The 13,293-nt window shown below is 43.1% G+C and overlaps 1 protein-coding gene across 1 annotated transcript; it reads right to left on the bottom strand.

Annotated features, from left to right (window-relative positions):
- Positions 1 to 2,071: 2,071 nt before the first annotated feature.
- Positions 2,072 to 11,617, bottom strand: b4galt3 (UDP-Gal:betaGlcNAc beta 1,4- galactosyltransferase, polypeptide 3). The gene is made up of 8 exons (XM_035760402.2): positions 11,184 to 11,617; positions 10,448 to 10,545; positions 9,607 to 10,158; positions 9,241 to 9,476; positions 8,461 to 8,651; positions 8,251 to 8,373; positions 7,644 to 7,748; positions 2,072 to 7,553 (listed from the first exon to the last, which is right to left on the bottom strand). Exons 3-8 carry the CDS (start codon positions 9,881 to 9,883, stop codon positions 7,148 to 7,150), a joined length of 1,338 nt encoding a protein of 445 aa, XP_035616295.1. The 5' UTR covers positions 9,884 to 10,158; positions 10,448 to 10,545; positions 11,184 to 11,617; the 3' UTR covers positions 2,072 to 7,147.
- Between the last annotated feature and the right edge of the window lie 1,676 nt (positions 11,618 to 13,293).

The raw sequence follows: 13,293 nt of genomic DNA, 5'->3' as shown, positions 1-13,293 counted from the left end.
AAATGTTGCTTGTTTTCCTGAGAGGAATCGCTCCTACTATTTCCTGAATACTTTATTATTCTGCACTTTGGGTTTCATCCTGCTTTTATTTATATAGTGCTTTAATAAACTCAGTAGTTCTAAACCTGCGACTGCCTACTCCTCTCTACACTTGTGACAATCATTTGACATGTTGTCATTGAAATGGTTTTAATCCTGGTGAAATAGAGGTTCATTTGACATGTCAAATACTGTATACTACTGGCCCTTCTTTGGACACTGTGTTAACAACCCTCCAGATGAGCTTCAATGCCATACAACTCTCCTTCCGTGGCCTCCAATGGCTCTTAAATACAAGTAAAACTAAATGCATGCTCTTCAACCGATCACTGCCTGCCCATCCAGCATCACTACTCTGGACGGTTCTGACTTAGAATATGTGGACAACTACAAATACCTAGGTGTCTGGTTAGACTGTAAACATTCCTTCCAGACTCACATCAAACATCTCCAATCCAAAGTTAAATCTAGAATTAGCTTCCTATTTCGCAACAAAGCGTCCTTCACTCATGCTGCCAAACATACCCTTGTAAAACTGACCATCCTACCGATCCTCGACTTCAGCGACGTCATTTACAAAATGGCCTCCAATACCCTACTGAATAAATTGGATGCAGTCTATCACAGTGCCATCCGTTTTGTCACCAAAGCCCCATAGACTACCCACCACTGCGACCTGTACGCTCTCGTTGGCTGGCCCTCGCTTCATACTCGTCGCCAAACCCACTGGCTCCAGGACATCTACAAGACCCTGCTTGGTAAAGTCCCTCCTTATATCAGCTCGCTGGTCACCATAGCAGCACCCACCTGTGGCCTTTTTTGCCTTTACCTCCTTTATCTCACCTCATTTGCTCACATCGTATATAGACTTGTTTCTACTGTATTATTGACTATATGTTTGTTTTACTCCATGTGTAACTCTGTGTTGTTATATGTGTCGAACTGCTATGCTTTATCTTGACCAGGTCGCAATTATAAATGAGAACTTGTTCTCAACTTGCCTACCTGGTTAAATAAAGGTGAAATAAATCAAATTAAAATAAATGTCATTGAAATGGTTTTATTCCTGGTGAAATAGAGGACCATTTGACATGTCATTGAAATGGTTGGTAACTGTTGACTCCTTCCTGGTGGCCTCTGTCTGTGACATCACCTCAGTGTAATCTTGATCTAAATCCCAGGCTCCACTGTTCCTAGAGTGTATTTATTTGGAAGGAGTTTTTTCCATGAATGCTACAGAAATGGACAAACATTGGTGAGAAGAAGGTTAGTCTCTTCCAGCTGGCACCGTGTACAGCCTACGGCACACAAGAGGAGAGTTATATCTTCCCTTTCAGAAATGTTCTGTGAACCAACAATATTTAGCTGGGAAAACACTGCCAGTAAATGGTCCCTGCCCATTTTTTTTTTTTCATGGTTTCCACCAAGATTTTGTATTGACTCTACGCCAGATTGTGAGACTCAGTTGTTCAATGGGAGTTACATCAATGCAATGTTTGGTCCCAATAAATTCAGTGTGCATGGAACCTTCTGCATACCGTATGACGTCTGTGTACAGACCTTGTACATTATGGATTTATAGTCTACCACAGAACATTACTTTGACTGGCTTAAATCACTCTATTCCCCATCCAGTACACTACCTCTGACCAAAGGCATGTGATTCCTCTGAGATACTGTGTTTATTTATTTCATGACTGTTCAGTTCTACTACAGCTCCCCCCGACACCCACTCCGATGCCTCTGAATCAGAGATTAGAAAACAGATCGAACATTAACAGGAGTCATAATCTATTTATAAGTATGATCTCATGGCTCGCTCTATAATCCCCCACTTATGTTGTGTGATAGAACATTCAGGATTGCCATAGCATTAAGAGTGATGTAATGGTTTGATGTGTATATGATATGCATGTACTGTATGTTTCTCTGATGGGGTGACAAAACATTCCCTAAGTGTCCATTAGCCATTACTCTAACAACCTATTCAAATAATCCTCCATTAAATACATTAAAAAACAGCAGGCAAGTCTGCTTTTGAATGTGTTTTATTGGTATGTTTTCTCTGTGTAGTCATGACACAACACTCCACAACATGGCCCAAAGAATAACCCCCAATCTCTCTAGGGTGCCATCTCTGCTGGCCTCTCCACTGGTCTCTCCACATCTCCCCTCTCACTCCCAAACACAACCCAGCCCAGCAGACACAGCAACCCCAGAGGACTAGAGCTGTCCAGTGTCCACTTCCTCTAAATATGAGTCCATTTTCATCTGAAGGTGGAAATCAGGTTAGAAACTCAATACAGTGACTAAAGCACATGTCATAACCTTCCATTCAACTCACAGTCCAAGTGATATAATTCATATCCCCTTAAAACTACAATAATATTCTAACACTTTTCAATACAGTATGTTACCACACAGCTATCAGTATGGAAATCCACACACCGAACTGATCATGATTGAAAAAGTCAAAAGCATGTTTTAGAAATAAAAGTCAAAAGCATGTTTTAGAAATAAAAGTCAAAAGCATGTGACTACATTAAAGTTACATTAGATTGCCTATAGTAGTCTATACTATTTCCCCTCCATTTACACCAAACATCTGATAGAAAACTAGCTATTTTATTAAATATAGAATGATTTCCAGGTACACACTGTCTCCTATGATACATACTAGTCAGTTATGTCCCTATGAAGAGCTGTGTTAATATGACTGCAGATATATCCTATGGATGATCACTTACAATTGATTAATAGTGGATGGCATCATCACCATCGCCATTATCACCACCACCATCAAGTAGTGTATGGTTACAGTGGGTATACAGTAGTTTCACTGGTATGCCACCTGTGTAGTGAATCTAAAGTCAAAATACTATTCTCTTTCTCTAATTCTCTAAAATATCTCACACACGAGTTGAAAAGGTGACCTCAAAGATGGGGGTGGCATTTCATCATCCTCATTGTAAAGATTTAATTGGGTACAAGGTGCAGATAATGATTGACAGTATTGATTAATATTCCTATTGTACAGTCAGAGGCCTTGATTCCCATCCCCTCCCTCCCTCTATTAGAAAGCACCCACGTAATGTTTTTATATATATATATATATATATATATTATTTTAATTTAACCTTTATTTAACTAGGCAAATTCTTATTTGCAATGATGGCCTACCCTGGCCAAACCCGGACGGCGCTGGGCCAATTGTGCGCCGCCCTATGGGACTCCCAACCACGGCCGTAAAAAAGTAAAGCTCTCTCCCAGACAGCTTCAGACTGCAAGAGGGCATATATGCATGATATGCTGTACACTGAATCAGACACATACAGTACATAGCCTACAGCAGGGGTAGGAAACCCTGGTCCTGGAGTGCTGCATGGCTCAGTTGGTCATGTGTGGTGACTAGTTGGAACAAAACCCTGCAGTACCTGTGGTACTCCAGGAACAGGGTTGCCTAGAGCATTCCATTCTTTAAAACACGGGGCTTATTGAGGCATAATGTTTAGAATGTAGAAGACAGAAATAGAAATATAGAATATATCAAATCAGCTGTTCTACCTGATAAAGATTCAATTGTTTCCATTCTAAATCTAATTTCTACAGTATCTGCAAGTTTTGGAACTTTAAGTCCCGTCATATAAGTTCAGCACAGTGCTAGTAACCATGACAACTACATGGATAATATGAACCACCCTTTCTTTCACGCTAAAAGGCTGGTCTACATTCTGATATGAGGCATTGTTGATGCTATGGAATGAGTAAATACTCACTGCTGTAAGTAAGCTTAACAGGTTAAAACCCAAATCCTAACAGTAGTTTAATAAATAAAATACATTCAAATTAGCATCAGTAACACAGTAGTTTAGTGAAATAAATCATGAAAAAACAACAACTTTCAAAACACATTATTCTTGAATTTTTAAGATTAGCATTATTCATTTATTTTCTCTTTCTTCTTCTTCTTTTTAATATACTCAAATTGTTTGTGTTGCTGTTCTTGTCCATTAGTAACCTGTATTTGGTTATGTTCTATGTTTTGTGTGGACCCCAAGAAGAATAGTTGCTGATTCTTCAACAGCTAACGTGGATCTGAATATAAAAAACTATTCTAACAACTCATGAACAGCATAAAAGCTTGAAATGAGCATCTCTCTAATGAAACCCTATGTCCTATACAGGAGAATCTACAGAGCCCCCCGACACACTCCTTTAGCCAATCACAGCACAACCTTATAGCTCCTCCTACAAACTGGCTCCAGAACCTCCCCTCACTGAAACATATCTTATAGTTTTTGGATTACAGTAAACTAGTATGATAAAGTATGTACAGTACATTCCAGATGGCTGATATGAAATCAACATGGATGGCTGATATGAAATCAACATGGATGGCTGATATGAAATCAACATGGATGGCTGATATGAAATCAACATGGATGGCTGATATGAAATCAACATGGATGGCTGATATGAAATCAACATGGATGGCTGATATGAAATCAACATGGATGGCTGATATGAAATCAACATGGATGGCTGATATGAAATCAACATGGATGGCTGATATGATATCAACATGGATGGCTGTTATGAAATCAACATGGATGGCTGTTATGAAATCAACATGGATGGCTGATATGAAATCAACATGGATGGCTGATATGAAATCAACATGGATGGCTGATATGAAATCAACATGGATGGCTGATATGAAATCAACATGGATGGCTGATATGATATCAACATGGATGGCTGTTATGAAATCAACATGGATGGCTGTTATGAAATCAACATGGATGGCTGATATGAAATCAACATGGATGGCTGATATGAAATCAACATGGATGGCTGATATGATATCAACATGGATGGCTGATATGAAATCAACATGGATGGCTGTTATGAAATCAACATGGATGGCTGTTATGAAATCAACATGGATGGCTGATATGAAATCAACATGGATGGCTGATATGAAATCAACATGGATGGCTGATATGAAATCAACATGGATGGCTGATATGAAATCAACATGGATGGCTGATATGAAATCAACATGGATGGCTGATATGAAATCAACATGGATGGCTGATATGAAATCAACATGGATGGCTGTTATGAAATCAACATGGATGGCTGTTATGAAATCAACATGGATGGCTGTTATGAAATCAACATGGATGGCTGTTATGAAATCAACATGGATGGCTGTTATGAAATCAACATGGATGGCTGTTATGAAATCAACATGGATGGCTGATATGAAATCAACATGGATGGCTGTTATGAAATCAACATGGATGGCTGATATGAAATCAACATGGATGGCTGTTATGAAATCAACATGGATGGCTGTTATGAAATCAACATGGATGGCTGATATGAAATCAACATGGATGGCTGATATGAAATCAACATGGATGGCTGATATGAAATCAACATGGATGGCTGATATGATATCAACATGGATGGCTGATATGAAATCAACATGGATGGCTGATATGAAATCAACATGGATGGCTGATATGATATCAACATGGATGGCTGATATGAAATCAACATGGATGGCTGTTATGAAATCAACATGGATGGCTATGAGGGATTCTGTACTGGATGGACATAAGTTCACTCACTTAAAGACAGTATATTCAAACCAGAAAACAAACTATAGAACCAAGTCTAATGTATTTGAGGCATAGAATACTTCACTTCCCTTTACAGAGAGATTTCTTTCTCTATGTGAAGCGATTAGTAACAGTTAACGTTTTTACCCTTCGATTAGATTGTCTCTAAACCCAAATACACAATCAAGAGGCACCTGACTCAAAGTAAACAAACATCTCTATATAAATATAAATCCTACAGTCATCTGATACGTCTGGAGTGTGAAAGCACTGATCGGGCAAACGGATATAAAATGGTGCTCGGAGAAGAAGTTGCCTGTAGATACAGACTTAGCATCAGTTTACCCCGACCCAATATATATACACTTAACCATAACAGGGACAACAGAAAACTGACCCCAGATCAGCATCTAGGGACAACTTTGTCCCACTCCATAAAAGATCAATAGAAGAGAGAAGGCACAGAAACACTGACCCACACAATAGGGCGGACCAACAGCAGCAGTTTCTGGGAGCGGATAGGCTGAAGCCAGAAGTCAACTAGGAGATGATTGGCTCAGAGCAGCAGTGGGTTGGCAGCGGATTGGTTGCTTGCAAGATCTGGCATCCCATTGGCTGAAAAAAGGAACTCCGGAGTTTCAATTGGGTTTGATTAAATGCTGATGTCACAATCTCTCTCTTCAGAATGAATGTTCACCACATAACGTTACCTGTCCATCAGACCAGTGGTTCTCAAACCTCTCCACCCTTCCGCTCTCAGAAGACTACAACACCCTTCACATACCAGTTGTCTGGTTCAAGTGGTTCTCAAACCTCTCCACCCTTCCGCTCTCAGAAGACTACAACACCCTTTACATACCAGTTGTCTGGTTCAAGTGGTTCTCAAACCTCTCCTCAGGGACCCCCATATATTTGAACTATTCCAGAGCTAGCACACCTGATTCAGTAGCTCATCAAGCAGTTGACTACTGGAATCAGGTGAGCTAACTCAGGACTACAACAAAACGGTGAAACGTCTGGGGATCCCCGAAGAGAGGTTTAAGAACCAATAAAACCAACTGGTAATAACGGTGGTGTAGTCTTCTGAGAGAGGAAGGGTGGAGAGTTTGTTTGAATACCTTGACTGTCGCTGGAGGTGAGTCACATTCAGAAGGGTTTTGAGTTGGTTGTAGCGTAAGCCCTATGCTTCACAATATCTACAGTTTCACGGACATAGCTAGCTTTACTGGTCCCCTCATAGGGGACCCTATGATAATACAGGAACAGAAGGTGTGTCATTTTAGTGTACATCTCAGTGCATCTCTGGCTTCCTCTCATCATGTCCTTTCCTTCATCTGCATTGATGTGGTAGAACTGGACAGGACAGTAACATCCTCCACATTGCTAACACCCATCCTGTGTTTTCAGATGCAGGAGAGAAGAGGAGAGGGGGCAGCTTTAGACCAATGAGATGCAACCCATATCTCCAGCCCTTCTTCCTACTTTACCACACTCGCCCTCTCATCTACAGTCTGATGCACTGTCTTTGACTGGGCGTGGTCTACCTTGTCAGCTTTAGGTTTAGCCGTAGTCACAGCTGTAACCACACCCTCTTTAACGGCTTGCCCTTCCCCCTTTATGTCATGTTTGGCTGCAAGGGGTGTGTCTCCCCTCCTCTTTGATCCATGTTTGCTCCATGGCACAAGGGGAGGTAATTCATCCCCCTTCACCTCACGTTTGGGCATAGGAGGCGTGGCCTTTCTCTGGGGCAGACGAGGGTCGTCCCCGATGTCGACAGTCAGGTTGGTGTAGAGAGGCTGCAGCTCTTTGGATAACAGTTCGTAGGTCAGAGAGTTCAGACCATCAGAATGCCAGTTGAGCCTGGTCCGTTTCAGAAGGTCAAACCTGTGGAGGGACAGGGGGAAGAGAGAGAGATGAGTCAATAAGGCGTGTGTGTGCTTGCGTGCGTGCGTGCGTGTGTGCGTGCGTGTGTACCTGCGTGGATTCTGCTCATTGCCCCTGTCTCCTTTATGCTTGATCATCTTGTAATGTCCGATGGCCACTGGAGGGCGCACTATCTTCATCCCAGACAGACGCACTCTGAGACAGACCGCAACACAGGAAGAATTAATATGTTGATTTGAGTGAAATAACTGAAAGACAGCACAGGACTAGATAAGGTAGCGTCTCAAGTTTTTCCTGACCAATTGACCTCACTAGGAAAAACTCTGGGGCCTACTAATGAGGTGTGTAATCCACTATCATACATGGTCCATTGGCCCTCTATGGGACAGAGTATATGGGTTTTCACACATCCACCTGAACTAAACAAACCAACTAATGCGGAGGAAATCTACCAAGCAAACTGCCCAACAAGCTGACATGGATACTTACTGAGCTCCAAACATGAACTGTGGGGAGAGACACAGCAAAGCAATGGAGGTGAGAATGGAGATGAACAGGATATTATGACAGAGGTAGAAATGAAACACGTGAAGACAAATAGCTACTGAAGAGAGAGAGATACAGGCGAGACATCTTTCAAGGAATTCACTGGTATAGTCACATGTGGTTGTCCCTCCCAGCCCCTCGCCCTACTCACCTGGCAGCGATGTCATCGTCCTCCCCACCCCAGCCCCAATAGCTGTTGGGGAATCCGTTCATCTTCATGTACTGCTCAGGTGTGACCGCAGATACCCCTCCGAAATACTGGGGGTACGGCAACCTGGGTGGGACAAATACCAGAAGATGCCAGAACCTCAGATGACACTTGACATACAGACACTGATACTCTTCATAAACACACACATACCTGTATCTGAACTTGTCCATGGCAACAGAGAGGTGTGTGGGGAACTGATTGTGACAGGTGTAGGTGTTATGGTCATTTTCAGGCAGCAGATCTACATCGTGTAGGAAGATACACCCCCAGTCCTCGTCTCTCAGCGCCTCACGGACCCCAACATTCAACAGCTTAGCCCGGTTAAATGTAGAGTTACCCCACTGCAAAGGAAAATACAGTGATCAGAGAGAGAAATAAAGTAAGCGAGAGAGAAAGAGAGAGAGCGCGCGAGAGAGAGAGAGAGAGAGAGACAGCCTCCCGGGTGGCGCAGTGGTTAAGGGCGCTGTACTGCAGCGCCAGCTGTGCCATCAGAGACTCTGGGTTTGCGCCCAGGCTCTGTCGTAACCGGCCGCGACCGGGAGATCCATGGGGCGACGCACAATTGGCCTAGCGTCGTCCGGGTTAGGGAGGGCTTGGTCGGTAGGGATGTCCTTGTCTCATCGCGCACCAGCGACTCCTGTGGCGGGCCCGGGCGCGCTAACCAAGGTTGCCAGGTGCACGGTGTTTCCTCCGACACATTGGTGCAGCTGGCTTCCGGGTTGGATGCGCGCTGTGTTAAGAAGCAGTGCGGCTAGGTTGGGTTGTGTATCGGAGGACGCATGACTTTCAACCTTCGTCTCTCCCGAGCCCGTACGGGAGTTGCAGCGATGAGACAAGATAGTAGCTACTACAACAATTGGATACCACGAAATTGAGGAGAAAAAGAGGTAAAACATTTTTTTAAAAGATAAATCAATAAAAGAGAGAGACCTGCTGGACTATGTAGATACTGTAGTGAATCTGTTGTCTCTGTAGGAAGGGGTGGAGGTGGTAGAGTAGGGCTCGGAGGTGAGTCTGGCGGTTACGGTACGGCACCACGATGGCCGTGTGGTGGCGCGGCTGGCAGTCTGGGGGGCTGTACCGGCCTCCCGGTAACACCAACGGGTTCCTCTCCGTGATCTCCTCCAGAGAGAGAGGCGAGGACAGACGCACAGATACAGGACCGACTAGCGAAGACATAGAGAGGTAGAGGAGGGGAGAAGTATCGTATTATGTAGGAAACCTTGATTATTCATACAGTACATAATGCCTTACAGCATGGTGGAGTGGTTTTCCCCCTCACACACGTATATTTACCCAGTAGTGGTGAGGGCATCTTGCAGTCCTTCAGCTGAGCCCCTGTCCCTGGTGGTCCCGTGCCTATGTGGGGGGCTGGTGGCACCCCTAGGTGGCTGAGGTTGGTGTACACGTCGTGGGGGCGGGAGTAGTCAAACTCAGGCTGCTCAGAGTGGACCAGTACGGACACCAGCCCCCTGAAGCCCCCCAGGGAGAAGTAGACCACAAAGGCAAACTGGAAGCCCACCAATAGGGCCAGGGTACAGGGGGAGTCAAGAGAGCGACCACAACACGCCATGATGGAGGGAGGGAGAGAGGGGGGGGTGATGGAGAGAAAAAGAGAGAAAAAGAGAAAAGGGGGGAAGAAGACAGTGAGAGACAATTAGATCAGAAAGAGGCTGGGATCAGAGGGGGTAGAGGGATGACATAGGAAGGAGAGATGGAGGAGAGACAGAGGGAGGGTGGGGAGGCTGTAGGGGGCTCGGGGGGTTAGGAGGGGGGCATCTATGTGTATGAATATTGCAGCGCTATAGCTCAGTCCACACGGCCATCGCTTCAACATCTGACGAGTCACTGTAAAAGACAGGGAACAACACTCAACATTGTATACAGTTACGCAAAAACAATGACATAGCTATAGCTACTACAGTGTGTGTGTGTGTGTGTGTGTGTGTGTGTGTGTGTGTGTGTGTGTGTGTGTGTGTGTGTGTGTGTGTGTGTGTGTAAATGATCATAATAATTTTGTGGGTGCTTACATTTGTCCTATTTCCCACGTGTACTAATGTGTGAATTAGAAATGTGTTTAAAAAAATAATCCATCTCTCCCTGAGAAACCATCAACGAGTGGTGTGTGTGAGTGTACCTGTGTTCTGCTGTGGTCCCAACTGGATGATATCAGAACCTGGCCTCCAGCAGAGAGTCTGTTCTCCCTCTCTCCTTCTCCTCCTCCCCTCATAGTGCCTTATGAAGAAGAGAAAGCACCAGGTAGTAGCCTACCATGACTGCAGTACTGACTGACTAACTGACTGACTGATTTCATATCTGAATAGGAAGCCTGTAGACTCAAGTGTTCTTCTTAAATTAGGCTACAGGTTGACTCCAACGGTTCAGTTGCTACATGAAAAATGTATGAACTAACTATAACATCATTCCTAGCAACAGTAGGCTACAACAAGTCGCAACTCGTTTTTAGGCTATTACGTTCTGGTCCTCTGCCTATTTCAGTTAGATTTTCTATATGATACAAATATAAGATCCAATGATACCATAAACAATTACTTTCAAAACAGATTGAAATGTGTAAATTGATGCGTCCATATTAGGTGAAACATAATGTCCGTATCAAATCCTGTCCATTTTATCTCCAGAATAGGGTGTACAAGCTGTCAAAATGAATAATAATAGTTGTATTAATAATTATTATTATTGAAGTCTAGGCCTAATATTTTTCGTGATAATCTGTTCACCTAGCTAAACACCATTCTATATCTCTAGATCATTGCATCCCTTCTTAATTCTAGGCCATTCTCGCGTTAGATCGGTATGTCTGCAACATTAATTTCTAGGGCAGAACTCCCTTGTCACACCCGTCGTCTCACCTCCATGTTCCTGCGACGTTCCAAATCTAGCCCCCGGCTTCGATTTAGGACAACTGGGCCGCCCTGTGATCAACACATTCGATGGTATGGGTGGATGGAGCTGTTTCTGAGTGAGTCCGCTTCCTAATCTATTTTATCCAGGTCGAAATCCTCTATTAGCCGTTTAGAAAGCACTCTTCCGCATGGACTAAACACGGAAGGCCGTCGCTGCTGCAGCAGCATCCAACAGATATCAACATATAAACTGCGGTTCATCTATCATCCCCGTTCTCTGTAGGCTACAGCGCTGCCGCTACGACAGGCAGGCATGTTGAGGGGCAAAGCGAACATGACGTGTTTTGCCGGGCAAATTGAGCATGTTCGAGTGCAGAAACCCTCTCCGTGTTATCTCTTTCTCTCTCTCTCTCTCTCTCACACACACACACACACACACACACACTAGTTGAGATTGTATTGTGAAACACACAAGTGATTATATAGCAGTGGAGGAAGGGAAGGACCAAATTAAAATAGTGAAACATGATAAAGTTAGATTTTTTTGATAATATATTAAATATATTCACGTCACTAAATAACTGAAACACTGTTTTGCAATGGTCTTCAGTAGCCTCAACAGCACCCTCTAGGGTATCACTATGGTGTAGCCAGAGCACAGCTACTTTCAGTCCTTTAATAAAATAAAAAAACTGTCATAGGCTGACGACACCGCTCGTGTTGCGCGTTGCAAAATCAATTTAGAAATCTGTTATTCAATTATTGTGCCAACGAGCGTCTGCGTTGCCAAGAGCTAAAATAGAATCAAAATAGAATCAGTTCTATTTCTGACACAGCTTGCGCTGCAAGTCCTGCCTCTCCCATCTCCTCATTGGTTTATAGAAGCAGGTACCCATGTGCCATCTCCTCATTGGTTATACCCACGCGAGTGACTGAAAGACGAACGAGGTCAGTGGCGGTAATGCACCTAATTTATGAAAGTTGCCAATCGCAATATAAAGTCAAGAGAAGAAAAAACCTGGAAGGAAGAGAGATGACTAGAAACGATTCGGTTGACTGTTTTGTGTGGATTAATTGGCGGCATAGAGGACCTTGTGCATTTCAGGTAAAATAACAACTCAATGTTTATATCACAGGACAAATTAGCGAGCAACAGCAAGCTAGCTAAATAGGACAAATTAGCTAGCAGGTGCACGCTAACTAGCTACATTTCCATAAAGGCTTAATGATTTTCGACCTGTCCCCAAATTAATATAATTGGTTCAAAGTTTAAAAAAATATTTTAACCTGTGTGTCGTGATCGCATTTGGTGTGGGGGGACAAAATAAATGTATGCACGATGGCGCACGCATGCAGCCGGATTGGGTTTCGTGTTAGGCTCATCCCACAGGGCAAAAACTGGTTGAATTAACGTTGTTTCACGTAATTTCAACAATAAAATCCTATGTAATGACGTCAAATAAACATGTAAAGCTGATTGGATTTGCAAAAAGCGATCAAAATAAGGGAATTTAATCTATTATCCACCCATCTTTTAACATTTTGGTTAATTTCACGTTGTAAATGTAAATTAGACGTTGAACTGACGTATATGCCCATTGGGATGGTTCTCACCCCCCTTCCATAGAATAACACAGTAATTAAGACAACTTCTGGAGGACGTCCTCCAACCTATCAGAGCTCTTGCAGCATAAACTGACATGTTGTCCACCCAAAATATCACATAATGAATCTAATACTGAAAGCATAAGCTACAGCTAGCTCGCAGTGCAGGGCATAAAGTGTGTTGAGTAGTTGACTCAAAGAGAAAGACAATAGTTGAACAGTTTTGAAAAATACATTTCTTAAAAAATAAAGGAGAAGCAGCAGAGAGAGAGAAAGGGACATATTTCGTTGTATTTTTAGTTTACCTTTCACTTACTTAGATAATGCAGGTATAATTTAGCCTACTCAACAACCTGACTGAAACAGATGAATGCTATTTAAGTTAGCTAGCTGGCTAAGGCTATCCATCACTGCAACTCTTCCAAGTCCGTTGTAGTTTGTAGAATATGTTAAAATCAAATCAAATGTTATTGGCCACATACACATGGTTAGCAGATGTTAATTCGAGTGT

The sequence above is a fragment of the Oncorhynchus keta genome, chromosome 27 (assembly GCF_023373465.1).
Source record: "Oncorhynchus keta strain PuntledgeMale-10-30-2019 chromosome 27, Oket_V2, whole genome shotgun sequence".
NCBI lineage: Eukaryota > Metazoa > Chordata > Actinopteri > Salmoniformes > Salmonidae > Oncorhynchus > Oncorhynchus keta.
The sequence above is the reverse complement of the archived record's forward strand: the minus strand, read 5'-3'. Positions and strand labels throughout refer to the sequence as shown.

Bases quoted from the DNA above. Each gene is read 5' to 3' on its own strand.
- b4galt3 (XM_035760402.2), bottom strand. From the start codon at position 9,883: ATGGCGTGTTGTGGTCGCTCTCTTGACTCCCCCTGTACCCTGGCCCTA. The intron at 9,477-9,606 runs GTAAATATACGT...TGTCTTCGCTAG, and splicing joins GATGCCCTCACCACTACTGG to TCGGTCCTGTATCTGTGCGT. The intron at 8,374-8,460 runs GTATGTGTGTGT...TGTCCCACCCAG, and splicing joins ATGGACAAGTTCAGATACAG to GTTGCCGTACCCCCAGTATT.